We start from the raw sequence: 23188 nt of genomic DNA on the forward strand, positions 1-23188 counted from the left end.
CTGCACTGGCATTAGTGCCCATTTAGCTGGTACAAGTGGCACTAACACTGGTGCAGGGGTCACGCCGGCTCCTAACGCCGTTTGCCCCCCCTTCAGGATTGCTCTGACCAACAAACATTTTTAAAGGTTTGTTTCACCATATGTACGACAAATATAATTATGCATCATTTCACAACAGTATTGTTTAATATACAGAGAATCTTGCTTACCTGATAAATATTTAATAAAATAACTTCAGTAGGCTGACACTGATGAATTTTCTTATTCCACTCAATAATTGCCTCTTTTCATTGAATTGCTTTTTCTATCTCCCAGACATTCATGAAGTATTCAATCGAACCACACTGCATCCCTCTCTTGGCAACATTTTGCTAACATTAGCTATGTTGATATACAGGTTGGATCCAAGCGTGCCCCGTTAGCATGCAGAAGGTTTTTTTAAATGCTCACTGAAGGACTGTCGTACACTTCATGCACAAGAAAAGTGAAACTAAATCCAAACATGTTCTTTCATGTATGCAGACTGCTGTACAAGATGTGACAAGATAGGGTGAGAGCCAAGGTTAAAACCTGTTGCCATGGTAATGGAGTTGGAGATATAACTCTGAATTTTTAATAAAAGGAATGAGAAGAAGGGGGGCTCTGTGTGGGAAACACTTGACCATGCTAGTACAATCAGAAAACCTAGGATTTATTGAGGCTGGGCTCTTATTCCTTATTGTTGCATTCCCACAGAAGCATGAAAAAATCGAATCTGTTAGAACACTGTATGAAATCTTGCACAAGGTCTTTGTCCTGCCACATTTTGGAGGTCTTTTACTTCCTCTCACCAAATCATAGTCCATGGGCCCAGTGACAGTAAATAGATATTTACTATTAAAAATAACCCTTCCAACTGTTTTCTAGAATTTCTTAAGTTACTGGGCACATCAACCACTTACATTTAAAATCTGCATTGGTATTATATTTTTCAAATAATTCCTTCCATTTTACTTTATATTTTGGTAGAATTTCTTCAAGTCACAACAAATTTCGAATCTAGTAACATTCAGTCAGGATCTGTTCCAGGGAGAACTTTATCTGTCTGTCTGTCTGTCTGTCTGCCTGCCTGATTTATAGGCCATCTTTCTCACTGGGACTCACGGTGGGTTACACAGAGTGAGTAAATACAATCAGCAAAATTGTAAACCATGAAATAGGATTTGGGGTGTAGATCCAACCAGAAGCCTAAAAAACAACTGAAGCAAAGCATAAGTGTTAACATGACACATTAAATGATGCAAAATTACACAGCAGGAACCAAACCACAGCAAGCTCTACACAGTAGTACAGGCCACAGTCCCCAATAATTTATCCAGGTAACTTTGTGAAGCCTTTGTAACAGTGCTACCCTATTGCTTGGGTAGAAAAGCCCTGATGAATAATTCAGTTTTGCATAGTTTGCAGAAAGCCAGGAGAGTGGGACCCTTTCTGACCTCCTCAAGCAGGCCATTCCACAGAGAAGGCACCAATATGGGCAGTTGTTGACTTCACCCTTTTATGGATTGGCACCTGCAGAAGGCCTTGCTCAGATGAACGAAGCTGTTGTGGCGAGCACAGGGGGAGAGATGGTCTCACAGATAAAGTCTTGGTCTCTCTCATCCCTCTGACATCCCTTCATTAGAAGGAGAAAGTATCGTCTGATCCCAACTGTACTATATTTTGACCCTCACCTACCAAGCCCTGGGAAAAATGGGAAAGTACTGTGTCAAGTACAGATAAATGGTGTATGGCTTGTACCTCATAGTGAGGATAAGGATGCATATGTGACTGCAACTCTCAACAGATTGGCATTACCCCCACCCCTAGTAAGTCATATTTAAATTCTTATTATCTCTATACAATTCTCTATACGATTTACCCATAAGTGGTTTTCCTAGATATTTTGGGGATATAGTCTGAATTGTTGTACATGATATGTTTTAGCCTTTTAGTGCTGCATCAAGAAGTACCTTCCACTGCATTTCCCTCTCAACAGCTTCATATTATATGAAATATAGCTAAGAATCTACCACATGCAAATTGAAGCATAACTCTTATAAAGTGTGTGAACCTACCCTGGGGTGAATGCTTTAAAACCTGAAGGGTGGAGCTAGATCAATTTTTCTGAAGCAACCTCTTTAAAACATTGCTGGAATAGATGTTTGGTTGTTGCAGTAGGAGAGATAATGACATCTTAACATGTTGATATTCTCTGCATGTTTAAAATGATATTAGACATTAGCAAATTGTTGTTAATTAAGCAAGGCTGAGCAAGGCAATTAGAACCAAGTTCCAAGTACAAGAACAAAAGGTCATTCATATACAGAAAGAGTCCAAAATACTGCAGCTAAGGGTTCTTTACTTAACTCACTTGAACAGAATATACAATTAAGAATTATTACATCTGGCAATGTGGTCTGCAGATTTTTCATTAATAGAACTGGCAATAAAGAATAATCTAGACCAAAGCTTCTTATACTGTGGGTCGCGACCCCATATGAGGTCACGTAACTGAATGTGGGGGTCATGATTTTTTTAAATTTTAAAAATGATTTATTATCAGTAAATGTTTGAGTTGTATACCTATTTTATATACCTATATACCTGGGGTCACAAGTGGAAAAAAGTTTAAGAAGCCCTGATCCAAACCCTGTATTCTTACATAGTCTGCTTGGTCCATACCAATTTTCATTAAACAAAGATGATTGAAAAATCAGGAAAAATGGTTTAGGTACTAGCTGTAGAGTAGTTCCTGTAAATATTTCAAATTATAACAGTGATTTTCAAATTTTACTGCTTTCAATAAACTTTTCTTGTCCATTTTTCTGCTAAGGAACACCTGTATGTGTAGAGGATCTGAGACACTTTTGAAGATATATTCTTGGCTCATATGGAACCCTAGTCAAGCTTTTTAGGCTTCACCATTGTTACGCCTCACACAACAATAGAATGTGTTATGCCAGCCAATCCAATTGCTGTTAAATTCTACAATTTATGTAAATACTACAGATTGACCATATTTAACTAATATTTCTTATTTTGAATAATTCATTTTACCTTTGATAGTCATGTGGTTCAAACATATATCTGCTTTTATTCATGTGAAAGCTGGGATTCTTAGGAAGATAATTAGATATCAGTTCCACATTCTGCACTTTTTAATGCTCCTGTGGCATTATAGTGTATTGTAGTATACAAGCATATCCCTCGTCACTGTCCTATATAAACAGATTATACACTCAAGATGTGCATTTCTCTAGCAGCACAGTGCAGCAGGAAACTCATTGGTCAAGCTGTTCCCACTGATATCTAATTGATAATCTCCAAAGGAACCCCAGGACTTGTGGGAAACTGTTTCAAAATGACTGATTTACTATAGTTATATTACTTAACAAAAGATGTGATACCTTTGAAAACACGGTGGCAATGCTGTTTAGTGCTCATGCTATTTTTTCTCATAATCTCTTAATAGGCTTTTCCACCACCTTTTTATTTCCCCACCTTTTAATTGCATACTTATGCGTGAAATGGGGAAATTGTATAGTGATTGTGTATGATACAACACAGTGTTAGGTCTTCCAGATTAATGACAAATAAAATAATTTATTTGTGGCATAGAGATAAAGAATTAAAAGCATGCGGAACTTTCAGATTCCTTCTAACACCTGTGTTCAACGAAAATTGGATCTACTGTGATAATTTATTTTTTCCGTGAAGTCAGAGTTGGCTTATGGCAACCCCCATAGGGTTTTCAAGGCAAGAGACGTTTGGAGGTGGTTTGCCATTGCCTGTCTCCACATCACCCTGGTATTCCTTGGAGGTCTCCCATCAAAATACTAGATAGCGTGAGGGCTGAGAGTGTGTGACTAGCCCAAGGTCACCCAGCAAGCTTTCATGGTGCAAGTGGGTATTTGAACCTGGTTTTCTCAGGTCCTAGTCTGACATCTTAACCACTACACCATGCTGGCTCTCACTGTGATAATACAGGATCACTTTTCATACTTAGATGCATTGGCTTAATTCAGCCATCATGTCAAACTATGCTTAAAGGAAAGCTTACTGTTGTTTGCAAGCCATGATTTGTGCTCTCATTGGTGTGATACCCGGATTGGCAAACCAAATCGGTCATTTCTTTGTTTCTGGATGCTACTGTGTTTAGAGACAGGAGTGCTGAGTAGGCAGAAACAAAAGCAGACAAGCAGCTCTAAACCATCATTTATCCAATTATTTGGAAGCTCAAACTGTTGTTTGAGCTCTAAACTATAGTTTGTATAGGCCGCAATTTGATGTGTGTGAACACAGGTTTGTGCTACATTCAGTGCATTAGTTACTTCTCATTGTCCTTCTTACACATTTGAACTGTGCTATAATATGAGGGCACCTCTGGACACAATCCAGACAAAGTGTTTTAAGTGTTTCAGTGTAAATCAATGGCACTTGATCATATTTATGTCTGACTGGATCATGCCATAATGTTTTGTAAGTTACCAAGCTCCTAAAGCAAAGTACTGTCTACCTGCAATCCACCCTTGCAGGTATCCAAACCATCTAAAAAAGTCAGTTCAGTTACTGCCATGCCATACTTATAAATCTCTGAAATAGAGATTCTCTCTCTCTTCCTGTTGCACGCTGTTAACATAGCTTGGAGAAATATCTGGAAGTGTTCTGAATGGTTCAGTTGACATTTGTTGATATATGCATAGGAAATAATAGGAATCTGAGTCATTTCCTATAATGATTTTTTAATATTCTCCCTCTACATTAAAATGATTTTACCAAGTCCACTAAAATGTAGTGATGATCTCATTTATCCTCATGCCCAATGAAAAGATAATTGAGGGTTTTTTCCTACTCCAGTGTCTGCAATTCCTGCCAAAAGTACTTTACTTCGAGAGTGTTGATAGGGAATGGATGAAGGATTGTTTCTGCAGTCTTGTTTTTCTAAACATCACATTATAACAAAAAGTTTAATGAGTACCCAGCTTGCTGGGAGTAAAGTGTAGATGACTGGGGAAGGCAATGGCAAACCACCCCATAAACATAGTCTGCCTAGTAAAGATTGGGATATGATATCACCCCATGGGGCAGTAATGACCCTGTGCTTACACAGGGGACTACCTTTACTTTTACCTTTAATCAAGAACATTATTACTAAAAGCATCTGAAAAAATCTTTTTAGGAGCTTCCCCCCCTTTCTTCTAATATTTAACCCATCTGTCTCAATAGTTTGGTAACACACTTTCCAGTTATCACTGTTAATAGTCAGGTAACACACTTTCCAGTCCATGTTTTGTTTTTTGTTTTTTTGAGATTGACTGGGTAATTTTAAAAAGGCATTGCAATTTTATTTTCTGTGGAAGTTAGAAATGTGTGAGAAAGAAATTGAATGAAAGATAGACTATTTAGATAGACCCCTTGACCTATTAACCTATTTAGATAGACCCCTTGACCTATTTAGATAGACCCCTTGACCTATTAATGAGGTCGCTAATTTTAGTTAATTTTAAGGATTTTCAGTATATGAATTTCTGATCTTGGACCCCACACTGCAGGGAGCTCTGAATTTGATCAGAAAGACTACACTTTGAGAAAGAGGGAAACAGTCCAATGCATCCTGCATGTATGGATATAATCATGCAGGTCTCTGGATTATGGTGTATGTTTTTATAGTGGTGAGTTCAAAAATCAAAAGTTTGGGGTTTAAAGAGAGCCAGTGTGGTGGGGTGACTAGAGTTTTATGTGGGTGTGGTAAATCAAGATTCACATTTCTGCTGAGCTATAAAACTGATAACATGGCCTTAAACAAGAACCACTGTCTCTCAGAGCCGTTATGAATACAGAATATTGGTATGAGTTCCTTGAAGAAACAACAGTATACAAATAGCTTTGCTTCTTCATTGTTCTACTGTAATCATTATTCCCTCCTACTGTTTCTGTTTATTTAGCTAAGGTACAGTCTCCTTCCTCAGCTTTACTCTTTGAAATTCCAGTTCTTGCATGTATGAAGGCCTCTCCTATTAATCATCTGGTGAATTGGGTCTCCACAAAGACTCCTTTTCTTGATATAGAGTTCATTTCTTAGGGTTATGAATATATCTGAGGCATCCTTATGCTTTCTAAAGCCAGGTTTCCTGGAATGGTCTCTTGCGGGGATAGGGTACTATTGACAGCTGGCCTAGCAGGTGGATGGAGACATTAGTGTATGCATATGTGTCTCAAAAAATAAGTTAAAATAATGTGATCTCCATCTGACATATGTTTGTTTTTCTTGTAATTTGCTAATTTTATTTTTGCTTCACCTTTTCTTATTGCAGCATAAAACTGACATATACTCTCCATAAACTTGAGAAGCAAAGACACATTAGGTCACTTTTTTTCTTGTACTGATTCCCTTAGAACTATGCTGCTTCTCCTCCAAAATCATTTTATGAATGATCAGTTACAAAATTGAGAGGCCAGAATGGGTAGCATGTGCTGAGAGGGTACATTTAAATTTTGGGAAGAGGAAACAGATAACTGGCAAAATGGACTGTTGACAAGATAAAAGGGTGAGCAAATCAAAGGTTTTATAAAATAGCGAATCCTTATTTAAAAATAATATCCCAGCGATATTAGCAACACAGATGTTTCAAGGATGATCCAGGGCTGAATGATAAGACTGGAGCAACCAGGGAGCCTTAGAGGACTGGAGACATCTTGAGAGGTCTTGAAGAAAAATGGGCAACTGGGCTAGACTTTTCCTGAAAAAAAGCTGCTAGGCTGTGGGAAGAAGGAAAAGCTGATGGGGGGATATAAAGGTAAGCTGGCTGGTGGGTGGGAAGGAGAGAAAGAAGCAGGAAAAGGGGAAGAGGGTATGGGGGCTTTTAAGAAACGGGAAGAGGAAATTTGGGGGGAAATGAGATGCAACCCACAACTCCTTGTGGGTCTCTCTCTTGTATAAAACTAATTTTGAAGTAACATCCAGATGATAAATCTGATAAATCTTTTTTTAAAATAATTTTTTTTATTTTTTCCAAATCATTATACATTTTATTTCATATATTAAAAAGTATAATTCTTTAACTTCCCCTCTCCCCTCCTCTGATCCTTTAAATTACATTGTTTCTCTCTTTGTATTATTTATCTAATTCAATTATAACAGAAACATCCGTATCCAATACATCCGCTCTGAATTAGATCAAAATATGTTTGTTAATATCACACTTAAATTCATTTCTACAATAATTAGACCATGCCTCCCATTCTTTTGCAAATTCAGTATCATCCTTTTGATTTATCGATGCCGTAAGTTTTGCCATTTCTACTAATTCCATCATTTTTTCAATCCACTCCGATTTATTTGGTATATCCGTCATTTTCCATCTCCTGGCATATACCATTCTGGCGGCGGTAGTAGCATACATCAAAAAAGATCTCTGGTTCACTATGGTATCAGGTATTATACTCAACAGCATCATTTCTGCTGTTTTGGGGATGTTTTATTGTAATACCAGCCTTAATTCATTGTATAAGGCCTCTGATAAATCTTGTTCCATCCGTCACCCAATGTTCATAAACAATTTCCTCCCTGCGTAAGCAGGCACTCTGCTGTCTGTTTTAAATGACCTTGTTACCCCTGCACATAATTTCTAGGTACCTAATGTGTTCTGGGTGACTAACTGTTAGTAATGCAAATCTCCTGTTACTTTCTAAGGTCAGGATCCTAATGGAAAAGTTGGGGTCAGCTAGAGGGCTGCTTTCTGAAAGCCTTAGTCAGGTTTTGTGTGACTATAGGTTATAATATTAAGGTATGAATGTGGTTATTCGTAACCCAAACTCATTATAAACTAATATATTTAATATGAACTAATGTTCAATACAAAAAATTCTCGCTACACCTGGCTGCTTGCTACTGTTCAACAGCAGCCAACCTATGAAAGCCAATGTGGTGTAGCAGAGATTCAGAGCAGGGCCTGAGAGACCCAGATTCAAATCCCCATCTTGCTGGGTGCTTTTGGACCAGTCACATACTTTCAGCCTAACCTACCTCAAATGGTGGTTGTGCAAATTAAAAGGAGGAAAGGAGACTAAGGTAAGCTGCTTTGGTCCCCACTGTGGAGAAAGACTATACTTTTCTAAGGTGGAGGCTGCAGGGGGGGGGGGAAGAGATGGAAAATTTAAGACAGAGGTTGGCTGTTGGGTGGGAAGGAGATTGAGTTGCCAATTCCAGATTGGGAAATTCCTGGAGATTTGAGGAGTGGAGCATGGGGAAGGTGGAGTTTGAGAAGGGGGGGACCTCAGAAGGGTATAATGCCATAGACTCCACCCTCTAAAGCAGGTGTTTCCTCCAGGTAACTTGGGTTGCCAACCTTCAGGTGAGGGCTAGAGATCACTTGGAATTACAGCTGCTGTCCAGATGACAGAGATCAGTTCCCCTGAAGAAAATGGCTGCTTTGGAGGGTGGTCTCTAAGACATTATACCCTGCTGAAGGTGCTTCCCTCCCCAATCCTAATCCTCCCAAGGCACCACTCCAAATTTCCAGGAATTTCCCAGTCTGGAGATGGCAACCCTAAAGGGATCTCTGTAGTTGGGAGATCCATTGTGATACCGAGAGAGCTGCTGCTTCCACTGCTGCTGTGGGGGTTTGGAGGCATCAGGTGAGCAGCTGGGAGTGCCGCTGCCACTGCTGCTGTTGTGGGAGGGGGAGAGGAAGCAGATGGGAGGCTGGGAAGGTGATGGGGGGCAGAAAGAGAAAGTGACAGGCATGGGAGAAAGAGAAAGTCAGAAAAGGAGAGAGAAAGAGGGAGAGACGTAGGGGGAGAGGGGAGGAAGCAAAGATGAGGGGAATGGGATAGCTGCTCCCAAACGTTTCTTGTGGGTCCCCATATGTTGATACTGGTTTCCTGCATATCATTGCTTGCAACAGTTCTGAGTGCATAGAACCCTAGATTCCTGTTGAGTTCTGTTAAAGTGTTCGAATCTAGAAAAGCTTGAAGCAGTGGTTTATGGGTTTTTTATTGACTAGAATACATCGAAATAATATTTAGGCTTTTTATTTATATACCACTTTACCCCCACTGTGAAGTGAAAGTGGTTTACAGGAAGATATAATTTAAACAAATACACAAAGAAGGTACAACAAAAATATCCAACACAAATTCCTGAACTGGTCCTAGATCCACTGGACAGTTGATTCATGGCCATAGGCTGCAAGCACAGGCTAAGAGCCTCAAAGACTTGCACCTCTGGCCACACCCAGGCTTAAGGACATACAAACAGGAAAGGAAACAGAATCTCAGTGTGGGTATACATGAAGTGAGCACTCAAGGCAGTTTATAAATATCACAATCCTATCAACAAAATCAGCCTACAGCTCTACACAGTATATTTAATGGAGATGTGGGGTGCTGCCTCAAGCGCCACCCTTTTATCTTATCCCGAGCTTCTCAGAGGCCGGGCCAGTGAGCCTCCTCGGCCTCAGACCACTCTGAGGGGGAGTCCAAGCTTCACTCTTCCTTAGAGGATGCCAGGGTCCTGGACTAGTTCCTTGGCCTACACAACCGCGGACCTTTCTCCCTGGCCTCTACTCACTTCTGGCCCTGATTAAAAGCCCCACCTTAGCTCTACCCCAACTCCGCCCTTAGCCTCCACAAGCCTGTAAAAGGACCAGCACAGGGGCTTGCTTTAGCCCCACTCTAACCCTGCCACTGTCACTGGAGCCTCAGCTGCTGCATCCTCACCGTGTCCTCACCTGCCTGACTAATAGATGATCAGCGGGTTGGGAGGAGGTGGTGTCACTCGCGGGGTTGGCTGGGCACTCCCGGCCGGCATTCCTCTTCTTCCTCCTGCAGTGGGTCCATCTGTTGGGCTCGCCCCGACTGGGTGGTAGCTGGCGGCAGCTGTGGATTGGCCTGGAGGAGGGAGGGAAGATGATGACTGAGGGGCTTGGTGGTGTGTGGCCATTCCCGCATCCTTCCCCTGTGAGCTTCTCATGTCCCAGGTAAGGTGCGAGAGCCAGCCAGGGCCTGGAACACCTGGTGTAGGGCCAGTCCTGGGACAGGAGAGTTAAAAACCATAAAGTTCAAGTGGAGTCAGTCATCTCAGCTAGCATAAGGTCTTAACCAAAGGTATTTCTGAATGAACCCATTTCAAAAGACAGGGAGTTTTGTCAGATTGCCTCCATAAATGGGCAACTGTCTTTCTGGAACATACTGTAAGTGTTGCCTATGTGCTTGAGTGACACTCCTTTGTCATCCTCCCAGTGGAAATAATGGATACTCCTGAACTGAATGCATTTCACTTCCAGACAAGAACTGTGATGCCACATTCCAACAAGCATAAACACTGTGGTACCTAGGAAGAAAAGAGAGAATTGTGGTATAATCCTAAACAGACAGAGACCCCTCAAAGCCCATTGATTTAATGTGTAGCTGTAGGATGGCACTGTTAGTTTTGCCTAATCATTTGAACTGGTCTTCCTGTGCAAGTCTGCTATAGGGACTTACCTTATATCTTGCACAGTTCTGGAAACTGAAGGATACCCTCATGTTGGTTATCCAATGTACTCCCTTTCCCCTGCCTCTGGCAGTGCATGAGCTTGACTCCACTTTGTTTTCACCCACACATCACCAAAAGGGGAAGTGATCTCACTTCACAGCCTAGAAACAATGTTGCAAGGTTGCTGGCTTGACCCTATATCCGTGTTGGCGAACCTATGGCACGCGTGCCCGACCTGGCACGCGTAGCCCTCTCTGCCGGCACGCGGGTAAGTGGCTCGGGACGGGACCGAAAGTCCAGGCGGGCGAGGCAGCGACGGATGGAAGCGGTGGAGAGAGAGCCAGCCCGCTTCCCGAGGGACGGGGCGAGGAACCGGCAAGCCAGCAGCCAGGAAAAGACGGAGCGCAGAGACGCGGCGGCGCGCTGCCGCACCCCAGCTGTAGCCCCGCCGCCCGGTCGCACCTGCGCCAGTCAGAGGACCTGGCTGGGGGTGTGGGGAGGAGGGCAGGATGTTTCAGCCCTAATAAGGTCTTGGGGGCGGGACTAGAGGGAGGGCTGAAACATCCTGCCCTCCTCCCCACGCCCCCAGCCAAGTCCTCTGACTGGCGCAGGCGCGACCGAGCGGCGGGGCTACAGCTGGGGTGCGGCAGCGCGCCGCCGCGTCTCTGCGCTCCGTCTTTTCCTGGCTGCTGGCTTGCCGGTTCCTCGCCCCGTCCCTCGGGAAGCGGGCTGGCTCTCTCTCCACCGCTTCCATCCGTCGCTGCCTCGCCCGCCTGGACTTTCGGTCCCGTCCCGAGCCACTTACCCGCGTGCCGGCAGAGGAGGCTCCACCCCCACCAAAGGTCGACCACGAAGCCTCTCCTCACCGCCCCATTTCTGGTTTATTCCCCCCACACACACACACACAAGAGAGGTGGTGTGTGAGGTAAAGCGCCACCCTCCCCCTCCCCTCACAGCGCGGCCGGGTTTTGAATGCGCGCTCGAGGGCCGGCAGCGCCAAGGCGGGCGGCGAGGAGGAGGTCGGGGCTCGGGGTGGGGGGTGGGGGGTGGGGAAAGCAATGTTTGATTCAAAACTCTGCATGGGGGGTTATTGGCCATTTATGAATGGGAGGTTTTGCATTGGATTTGCCATTCAGATGCACATTTTCCCCATCCAGATCCTCAGAACTCAACAATAAGCCCCCTTGCAGAGTTTTTTTTCAGACGGAACCCTCTGAATATAGAGCAGGTTTTGCTTCATATATTTGCCTTAGGGTTGCCAGGTGTCTCTCCCCCAATCATTTACCTCTTTCCCTGATGGTTCAGTTACAAATATCAAGTTTCACTTTGAAGAAGAGTTGGTTTTTATATGCCGACTTTCTCTACCACTTAAGGAAGAATCAAACCGGCTTTCAATCACCTTCCCCTCCCCACAACAGATACCCTGGCCATTTATGCATGGTCAGTTTTGATGTTCACTAAAAGCTCTTTTTTAAAATGCGAATTTAAAACTGCCTATTCACTGTCTCGAAGCAAAAGGAGAAATTCCACCCCTCCCACTCGCCTGCTCCTTTGTTCCTGTTTGCATAACCATTAGCATGTGCATAGCTAACCCGCCACTGTTATTTTGCATGGTTCCTTCAGGGGGATTCTTCAGGTTAAATTGCCGTGTTGGCACTTTGCGATATATAAGAGGGTTTGGGGTTGCAGTTTGGGCACTCAGTCTCTAAAAGGTTCGCCATCACTGCCCTATATCAACACTTGCATCCCTAGCTTATGTGGCTGTTACGAGCTCAAAATCAATAATTGGTATCTTACATGAGAGACTTGCTTGGGTTGTACAACTTGTATGCATGCTGAAGTCTTTTCATTTAAAAAGTAAATGACTGACCTCCAGAAGAAGCTGTGTAATGTATTACTGAACTGCTTGATGGTTTATTTTTAGCTACAGAGCAGAACAGTGCATTGGAGGGGCCCTTGCTGCTGTCGTCTCTGGTGCTTATTTTCATGGCATTGTTAAGGCGATGCATTGTAGTTAAGTGAGTCAGTATTCTCATTTAGCCTTTCTAACCTGTGATTATATGGGAGTTGCTGCTTCTTGTACAATGAGTTGGCAGACATAAAGCTAAATCTGTCACAGGTGCTTACAATTTGTACATCAGAAAGTTTACTTCCCAAACACTAATTATTATTGAAGAACATATTTCTCATACACAGTGTAGAAAACAAAGTCAGCACATTTCCCCAGGTTTATTATTTTGCTGTAAATAAGGACTTGTCGCCTACCATTACATAAAGTGAAGATGATGAACATTTAAATGCAGGGGAATCCTATTTTCTACTTGGTAAATAAAACACATTGCAATGCATTATGATTTTATGCTCTAGTCCAAGCACAAGTGATTATCTTGCTATATAGCTAATGCTTTATTTTGCTACATATATGATATCTAGATAATCTAATGCTAATCCTAGTACACTACTAAATTATTATTATATTTTAGCTGAGCTGTAAAGAATGCAATAGAGCAAAGATCTTACTGCATTTAAAACACATTTGGGCTGATCTAGCAAATGTCTTAGCTCATAGTAGATGCTACCAAATGTGGTTGGAAAGACAGGCATGTCCTAAGCATCTGCCTGTATAATTAAGGAAGGCCCACTTTCCAATCTGGTCCTCTGAGGAAGCCGGAAAGTAATGGGAAAAAAACTTTCTTTCCATGACTCTTATTCAGAAGAAGCTGATGGTTTAGGATATAATCTGCCTGGAGGGTAGGTAGACACAAGCAGTAACCAATTAATTGATCATTTGACAAATTAAAGAGGTTTCTAAGTAAATTTGGAAGACGCAATGAGAGCTGGATTATAGTAAAATGAGAGAGATCTTTAGCGAGGGGAATGATTAATGCATTCGTGCAGTCATGATAAAGTAGTGATACAAAATACTACAGTGCCCACATTAAAATAAGAATATTCCAAAAGGTCCAAATTCTCAGGCACTGAGCCTGTAACACCTGGATAGCTAATATTCTGAAAAGCTAAATTTGGGGAATAATGCAGTTAGGCAGTTAGGCAGCGATACAAACAGATTAGAAGTGTACTTTGGAGACAGATTCTGGACAGGAATGGGGCTTGAGATATGAATGAAAAACAGCAGATTCATTTTTCCCAGGCTTAAAGAAGGGGAGAAGAATCCAGTAAAATGAAGTCGTTGACTCTCTGATCAGCAGAAGGTGAGAAAGAAGGAGTTCATAGATCCTGGGAACATTTCCATATAAGGAAATCAGAGGAAATCTTGAGATGGGGTCTGTGAAGATGGGCAGCCCAATCCTAACGAGGGTGGGCTCGGGGATGGCATAGCTGCCTCCTAAGTGGCTTACAGTGGCGCAGAAGCTAAAATAAAATAAAATCCTCCCCAACCCCATGAAACTCCTCCATAGAGTTTCATGGGCTACACCTGCCCTTTTGCAGGCGTAACTCGGTGCCTGCAAAAAGGGGTGATCCTGGGCCAAAAGGAGTTAAGGAGCTAACTAAAGCCAGCTCTTCCCCTGGGAATGCCCCCTTTGATGCTGGCATGAGGCCTTGCACCAGGGAAACAATGATGGTGAGGGTGCGCCGGAGCCTGTAGGTCATGATGCTGTGTGGCTCCCCAACACCAGCACAAGGGCCTCGCCGCCAGCGTTAGGGCCCACTTAGCCAGTGAAAGTGGCACTAATGCTGGCAGAAGGGTCACGCCAGCTCCTATCCCCTTTCACACACCCCCATTAGGATTGCGCAGTTAGTTAGCTCACTAAGTGGGGATTTTTGGAAGCAGTCCTCAACTGACCAGTATTGGATCATGTGACAGAAAATTGTTTTAGTGGAGAATACATCTGTGCCCAAGCCTGTTTTGATAAAAGGAAATCGCTGTTCTATAATGTGTGTGTATGACTTGAAGTTTGTTGTATTTCTCTTTAATCAGAAGGAAACTGTGCACCTACAATACCTCAGTGGACATAAGGCTATAGTTTGAACAGAAATTTTCCAGTTACATATTTAATAATCTTGCTATTAACAAAGTATGTGGGCTCTTAACATTATCAAGTAGCACTTATCTCTGGAAACTTTCCTACCAGATCCAAGATTTGCTGGAAACACACTCTGAAGCTATACAAATGTTCAAGGAACAGATTGGAAATGTAAAACTGATTGAGATTTAATTAGATGACAAACTTACAGAAGTTAACTTACAGAATTACCCCACCCCCCAGAAGATATAATCAACTTGTTCTTTGATACTGGGACCTTCCCAGGGGGATTAAAAGAGTCAGTGGTGTGTCTACTCTTAAAGAAACCATCATTACACCCTAGGGATCTAGCCAACTCCCACCCAGTGTCAAAACTTTCGTACCTGGGAAAGGTAGTTGAGAGAGCGGCGGCCAAGCAACTTCAGGTTTTTCTGGATGAAGCATCGGTCCTTGACCCATTTCAATCAGGCTTCCACCCTGTCCATGGGACAGAGACGGCTCTGGTCACCCTAATGGATGATCTCCTTCAACAACCAGATCGAGGTGGGTTGGGGCTGCTGATATTATTAGATCTATCAGCAGCCTTCGACATGGTCTATCATGATCTATTAGACCATCACCTCACCAACATTGGGTTCTGGGGTTCAGCCCTTCAAAGGCTCCACTCCTTTCTCCATGGTCAGGGACAGAGAGTTGTACTGGGAGATGAGGTCTCACAGCAGTGCCCCTTGATGTGTGGGGTGTCACAAGGTGTGATCCTCTCCCCTATGTTGTTTGACATCTACATGCGCCCTCTCAAACAGATTGTCCAGAGTTTCAGGCTAGGGTGTCATCAATGTGCTGATGACACCCAGCTTTATCTATTGATGGACTGCCATCAGGACTCCGCCCCAGACACACTGGCCAGGTGCTTGGGCACTGTGACTGATTGGTTGAAGCAAAGCCAGCTGAAACTGAATGCATCGAAGATGGAGGTCCTGTGACTGGGAACTCCCAGTTCTTGATGGCGAGCAGTTGACACCTATACTCGTGTTCAGGAGCCTGGGTGTGACCTTTGATGCCTCCTTGTCAATGGAGGCACAGCTCACAGCCGTGGTCCGGCTGGCTTTCTACCATCTCTGCTGGGCCCGGCAGTTGATGCCTTACCTCTCCCACCCCAACTTAGCTATGGTGATCCACACAACAGTCACCTCCAGGCTAGATTACTGTAACTTGCTCTATGTAGGCCTGCCCTTGAAGCTGACCAGAAAGCTCCAGTTGGTACAGAATGCCATGGCAAGGCTCCTTATGGGGACCTCGCCGCTGGCACATATTACACCAGTGCTTTACCAGCTGCACTGGCTCCAGCTGGAGTATTCGATCTGATTCAAGGTGCTGGTTATGACCTTTAAACCCTTACATGGTCTGGGACTTTCATATCTGTGGGACCACCTCTCCTGGTATGTTCCTCAGAGAACTCTTTGTTCATCATGTACCAATCTGCTGATGGTCCCTGGCCCAAAGAGTGTCTGGCTAGCCTCGACCAGGGCCAAGGCTTTCTCGGCCCTGGCTCCTGCCTGGTGGAATAGTCTCTCTAGTGAGACCAGGGCCCTGCAGGACCTTAAGGAGTTCTGCAGGGCCAGCAAGACTGAGCTATTCCGCCAGGCTTATGGTTGAGGCCAGCTACAGTTCTTTTCTCATAAATACTGGCCTCTCTAACTTCAATTCTGACCCCTACCCCCCTTACCCCCTTTTTACAACCATTAGGGGATATACACCTGCTCCCCTGACTGTTGCCACATGATACACTTGGTGGGATGCCATTCAACATTTTTGTCCTACATTTTTCTGTTTTGTTTTTTAGGGTTTTTAAATTGATGTTGTTAAGGGGTTTTACTATAACTTTATTTTTATCTTATTGTATAAGCCGCCCTGAGCCCGGCGGGGGAGGGTAGGGTAGAGGATTGAATGAATAAATAAACGACAGCTTTGAAACTTGTTATTCCCACCATTGGCTACAAATTAAAGCTGCCTCTTGAAAATATTTGTATACTAATTTAGGGTAAGTAAGTCCTGTGGTGCAGAGTGGTAAGCTGCAGTACTGCAGTCAAAGCTCTGCTCATGACCTGAGTTTGATCCCGATGGATGTCAGTTTCAGGTAGCCAACTAAAAGTTGACTCAGCCTTTCATCCTTCTGGGGTTGGTAAAATGAGTACTGAGCTTGCTGGGGGTAAAGTGTAGACTAGGGGTGTCGAACTCAATTGTTACGATGGCCCAATATGATATAAATGCCACATGCCTTGCCAGCCCAGATTGAGGGGGGGGGTGGCTGCCTTGGCTGGCTCGCAGGCCAGATAAAACCTCTCAAGGGGCCAGATCTAGCCCGCGGACCTTATGTTTTACATCCCTGGTGTAGACGATTGGGAAAGGCAATGGCAAACCATCCATATTCTGCCTGGTAAATGACGTGATGTGACATCACCTCATTGGTCAGCAGTGACCTGGTGCTTGCACAGGGGACTATGTTTACCTTTTTTATTTAGGGTAAATGTACATAAATTGTTCTAACTTGTGTGTCAGAGGTGCACGCACAGTGGTTTCAGTTGGAGCATATTCCCTGTTGTACAATAACACCTGATATATTTATTTATTTATTGTAGGATTATTTAACCATTCACAAGTATGGCAATGCTGCCAGAAAGGACCTCTGGAACACACTGTCAGAGGTAAAGCACTTTAACCTACTAAGAAAACCAGTGTGGATATTATTTTGTGTTTAAATTAGGAGTTACTACTCTCTACTGAAATATTGACATTCTACAAAAATACAAAGCCAATGTTGAGAAGTCAGCTTAATGTGAGCCAAGGTTTACCAAGGTAAAGCATTGAAACCTCGTTTTAATGCTAGCATAGGCATACTTCATTTTATTGTGCTTCGTTTTATTGTGCTTTGTAGATATTGCATTTTTTTTTACAAATTGAAGGTTTTTGGTGACCCTGCGTTGAGCAAATCTATTAGTACCATTTTTCCAACAGCATGGGCTCACTCTGTGTCACATTTTTAGCAATAAAGTATTTTTAAATTAAGGTATGTACATTGTTTTTTAAACATAACGCTATTGCACACTTAATAGATTACAGTATAGTGTAAACATAATTTTTATAGACATTGGAAACAAAAAAAATGGTGTGACTCACTTTATTGTGATATTCACTTCATCGAAGTGGTCTAGAACCAAACCTGAAATATCTCTGAGGTATTATTTTTTATTTGAAAGTTATCATATGGAGGGTGGGGGCAAAAGATCCCTTAGGGAGAAAATTTCTCTCCACTCTTGTGTATTTTTTGTATTTGTTCACAATTATTTCCTGAGCCTTCTTCACTGTATGATCCTAACCAAACATGGATGACACAATTTAACCTGATAATGATGCCACGGCATCACTCAGGTAATCATTACTTATATGATAACATCACTGAAGACTAAGGACCCCCCACCATTCTGAAAGGAACAGGGAAAACATATGAGCATTGTGTATACAACTTCCTGCCTCTCCATGCCATAATGGGGTTTCATTAGCCCAGTGATGCAAAGAGAAGTTCCCCTTAAGTTTCCTTCAAAACAGAAAGTATGTGACCATGCTGCTACTTTTTCCTTTTTATATTAAACAGTACATTATTCTTTTGAAGGCACTTCAGAAGGTTGGAAAATTTGTGAATATCCAAGAAGTAATGGATCAGTGGACACTCCAAATGGGTTATCCTGTTATCAGCATCATGGGAAATGAAACTGCAGACAACGTCATAAGAATCTCTCAAGAGCATTTTATTTATGACCTTGATATTAAAGCCAAAGATCCTGGTCTTGGAAACCACAGGTACTTATATTCCTTGGTATAAGTACTATGAATTACAGTGTGTGTGTGTGTGTGTGTGTGTGTTTATTTTGCTATCATTGTTTTGTAAACTGATTCCCTCAAATAAATAATGAATTAAAAATGGAAACTAAACTATCAGTAGCAAAGTATGGCCTTGTTGTAATACTGTTATTAAACAATGTTGTGTTAAAGGTTATATAAATTAAGTTTAAACACTACATAATAGTTTCAGCGTTCACATACTTTCTACCTTTAAATCTCTGTTTTGCTTTAAAACCCATTTCACACATATATAGGCTCTTACCTGGATAGCAAGGCTAGCCTGATCTCATCCGATCTCAGAAGCTAAGTAGGGAGACCTCAATGGAGTACCAGGGTCGTGATGTGGAGACAGGCAATGGCAAACCGCCTCCGAACATTTCTTGCCTTGAAAACTCTACAGGGTCATCATAAGGTAGCTGTGACTAGATGGCAAAAAAAGATGAAAATCTAAATATATAATGCACATGCATGTGGAAAACTATGGCCCTGAGCATTCCAGAGATTATTTTAATTTACCCAAGCAGCTAATCCATAAAGTTACCTTTACCAATAAGTTTGTTTCTCTCCTCTTCAGTTCAAGAATTAACACAGGAGTAGAAAACTTTGATTCTACAGTACTGAACTCATGTTCAATTCAACACAGATGATTTGCTACTTGCCTCATTACTTTATACATCCTTCAACTTTTAGGCAGCAAGCAAGGACTGAGCTGAACTGAGCAATAGGGCATGTCAGAGCTAATCCTTCCCCCCATGTCACTTTCTAAAAAATGCTCTGCAAATTGTTTTCATTCTTTCTGCATATGCTGATATCTAAGCTTGCCCTTTCTGTGAGATTTTACTTTAGCTATGAGCTGTGCTCTGCAGCCTTTACTTTTCATCAGTGGCCTAGTCTTCCTACTGAATATGTTCAACACTAAAATATGCAGATGTAAGAAATAAACATGTGAAGTGAATTAAGTAGGGGATTTACACATTTGATTATGAAAAAGGATGTAAGTAATCTCATTGAAGATGGTTCTTACTCGTGTTTATACGCTAAAAATTGCTTTAAGTATTTTGCTGAAGTAGGATTTGATAACTACATGAAAGCCCATAGATATTCAGTTCTATTCATATTTCTTGCCATCTGTGCCACTGCACAGGTATTTATGTATTCACATTGAGTGTTCATGTGAAGGGAATTCTTATCTCCCCCCTTTTTTTGCCCTCTAATGATGTCCGTCTCCAGGAGAAATAGAGTACAAGAATTTTATTTCTGTAAATCTGTTTACATACCACCTTCTGTTTCTATGGTGTTCTGTGGGTATGTTACTCCCAAGTAGTTAAAATGGTTGTGTACATCCTCTAGTATTATAGTAATTAAGCCAATTGTGTGTAGGGGAACATGGAGCCATTTCAATATACCGAAGCCAAGGCAGTACTTATTTATTTTTATTTATTTAAAGTATTTATTAACCACCTTTTTTCCTTATAGAATTCAAGGCGACTTACAATATAAATAAAATAACAGTTATAAAAACATAATTTAAAACCACAATTTAAGACTAGCACCAAATTAATAAAATCACCATACACTGCCTCCTAAAGATCAAAAGGTACACCTCCCTGGGAAGATTATTCCATAATCATAGGGCTGCCATCTCTTGTATCCCTACCATACAAGGTTCTTTGGTTGATGGGACAGTCAGAAGGGCCTCTCCCTGTGATTTTAATTCCCAGGGAGGAACATATGAGAGAAGACAGTCCTTCAGACACAGTATTGGCTGTTCCAGTTTTCAGGCTTTTGTAACATCACAAGTGTGTAGCCTTGCCTAGAGAAATTTAACAGGTCTAACCCACCCTTTTTGAAGTGATTGTGACTTTTAATAAGCTGTAAAAACTACATCAATAGGGCTGATCTATGAATTCTGTGTTTTGCTTCAACATATAATTTAGTTATCTGTTGTCATGGTGGTGGTGAAAAGGGCCGTCAAGTTACAACCACCTTAATGTGACCCCATAGGGTTTTAAAGGCAAGAGACATTCAGAGGTGGTTTGCCGTTGTCTGCCTCTGTGTAGCTACCCTGGATTTGGTGGTCATCCATCCAAGGGCCAACCCTGTTTAGCTTCTGAGATCTGAAGAATTGAGCTAGCCTAGCCATCCAAGGCAGGGTGTGGTAAGTGCCCTAAAATATGTTCTGGTGGGAAACGGGGATCAAAATTAGATATAGTATATGCATTACGTGTGACCTAGTGAGCCACATCTGTCCTCTTATGCTGTGTGCCCTTTACAATCACATTACAGCAAACTCCTGCTACATAGAAGGGTTGCAATCTATAGAGAAACCTGCTCAAGTGCCATTAATTAGAATTTTGGCATGCTTGCAAGAAGTGTGTAGCTTTGCATCTTTGTTGATAACATTTCTAAAGTCATAATAATGTCCCAACCCTCTGTGATTGTATACATCTATCTACCTTTTCCTTCTGAACGGCTTTGTTAGCATAGGTAAAATATACCATATGAAAGCTGTCTGAGGGAAACTTCAACATATTATCCCAAGTTCTGTTTTATCCTAGGAACTCCCTACAACAATAATATGGCCTTCACCAGCTAAAGGGAGAGCTTGTGCCTGTGTGACATTGACAGCCATTATACAGATCCCAGTCCTCATCTCAGGACTATTTGTATTCATTATACATTGCACACTAAAGAAAGGGGCAATTATAATATGGCCTACAACCTTTTTATGTGGAGTGGGAAAGAGTGTCTCTTGACCACTGTATGTCCATAAAATCCTCTTGGTGAAGGGTTTTAGGGGATAGAAGTGACAGGGTGTGATTGTCTGCTTCCCAAACTTATTGACCAAAGCCCTTCTATTTCAGAGCATTCTGTACATAATGAGGGGGGGTCCTTTTTTCCACCTCTTAAACAAAAGTATCCCAATCCATTTTGAGAGCTGTTTATTTATAGATCCAAATGAACATTTTTATTTTGACTCACTAGAGCAGTTGGTGTAGCAATCTCATATAGGCGGGAGAATGTAGCCCTGTGCATATGTTCTCATGTGTTTTATCGATATACATAAAGGGGGAGCAGTTATGAGCATACTGCCCCCACTCCATAGCAGTGCACTATTGATGGCTCATGAGCATGGTGTCTATGCCCAGAACTATACACATGTTGGCTTCTTCTCCTTGATCAACATCTCCTTCAAACATTCCTGACCATGGGAAGAAAACCTACACGCATACACTTCCTCCATGCATAGGAGCCATGCTAACAAGCTGGTGATGAAGTATAGGTGTGCTTGCATCCAGTGCCTCAGACTGAATGCGAAATTGGAATAGATGTACAGGACTTCTATCATTGAATAATCAAGCAAACCCTTATTTGCTTTATGAAAATGCTCTCCTGAATAATTCCATTTTACACATTCTGTGAAATGTTAGAGGAATGGGAGCCTTCCTGACCATATTGGGCCAGCTGTTCCACCAGGTGGGAGCCACAACATAAAATATTATGGGCAACTGTTGCTTTTAGGGTGGCACCTTCAGAAGCCATTGTGAGATGAACAAAGCTGTCTCAGCAGAGCATATTGAGAGTCATATTGAGAAGTTCTGTAGATAAGTGGGTCCTTGGCCAAGATCCTGTTAAACTCCATCACGATAACCAAGCTGAAACAGACCTGATGGTACACTAGGCATTTCTGCTGTATGTACTGGTGTATAAATTGGAATGTATTTGATAGATATTTTCAACTAAAACAAAACTCTGCAAATGTGTCCCAACTAATCCGTAATTCGTGAAATGTCAGGACTTCCTTTCTGAATTCTTTTTTTCCCAAGTCTGAGTTCATCTGTTCCACATAATTTTATCTGTTGGACACCTGCCTTCACTTTTCCAATTGATTGTACTTGTCTTAATTGCATGTTCCCATTCTTAGAAAGGAAGCTGTTTTACTAGGGTCTTATCTTCTAACAATTTACAGCCATTAAGGAAACATTAGCCATCATTTTGAGTAATCAATATAACAAAGAATTGGTTGGCTAAAGAGCTGTAAAAATAAAAGGCTAGAAAAAGGACCATCTTCTGAATAAGTGGTCTAAAAGGTGCCTTGGTTAAATGCCCCCCCCCCATAACTAATTTAAATGTACATGCCTCAGCCAGGTTTCTTCTTTGTGTGTCTGGAGACCTGTGCTGCTGATCTGTTCCTTGAGACTAACCTGTAAATAAATCCATCTTTTTTGTTGTTTATATTCAAATCCTGCCTCAGCGATCTCTATAAACTCTTTGTGCACTGCAATACTTACCTCACAGCAGCAAACCCAAAGCCTATACACTCTCTACCTTTAGAACGCCTGGTAACTAGGGGGAAAGTTTATCGTTCAGAACAAATCTAGATCCTAAAACTCTTAGGAGGCTATGTGCATCATCTCAGTAGGGAAGAAAAAGGTTTGTCACACTGGTAATCCATCCAGAGCTGATAGAAGGCACTTTCTGATATGCAGGAGGCTTGAACCTCCAACTGTAAGCCAAGATCCAGTAGCACCCCCAAGTTATGAACCTGCTCTTTAAGGGTGAGTGCAACCCCCTCCAGAACAGGCTGATTCTACAGTCCCTGAGTAATTCTCCATCAACCAACCACACCTCAGTCTTATCTGGATTGAACTTCAATTTGATGGCCTTCATCCACCCCATTACATTCTCCAGGCACCTGTTCAGAACTTCCACAGACCCACTTTGCTTAGCTATTATGGAGAAATATAGTTGGGTGTCATCCTCATATTGGCAACACCTCATTCCAAATCCCTAGATGACCTCT

The 23188-nt window shown here is 42.1% G+C and overlaps 1 protein-coding gene across 1 annotated transcript in view; it reads left to right on the top strand.

Annotated features, from left to right (window-relative positions):
* The window catches only part of TRHDE (thyrotropin releasing hormone degrading enzyme), a 267123-nt gene that overhangs the window by 188083 nt on the left and 55852 nt on the right, over positions 1 to 23188 (top strand). Inside the window, exons 8-9 of the mRNA XM_056846509.1 lie at positions 17124 to 17189; positions 18155 to 18342. Of these exons, the coding sequence (XP_056702487.1) occupies positions 17124 to 17189; positions 18155 to 18342 (254 nt within the window). The remainder of the gene's footprint in view (positions 1 to 17123; positions 17190 to 18154; positions 18343 to 23188) is intronic.

The sequence above is a fragment of the Euleptes europaea genome, chromosome 3, assembly GCF_029931775.1.
Source record: "Euleptes europaea isolate rEulEur1 chromosome 3, rEulEur1.hap1, whole genome shotgun sequence".
NCBI classification, from domain to species: Eukaryota; Metazoa; Chordata; class Lepidosauria; order Squamata; family Sphaerodactylidae; genus Euleptes; species Euleptes europaea.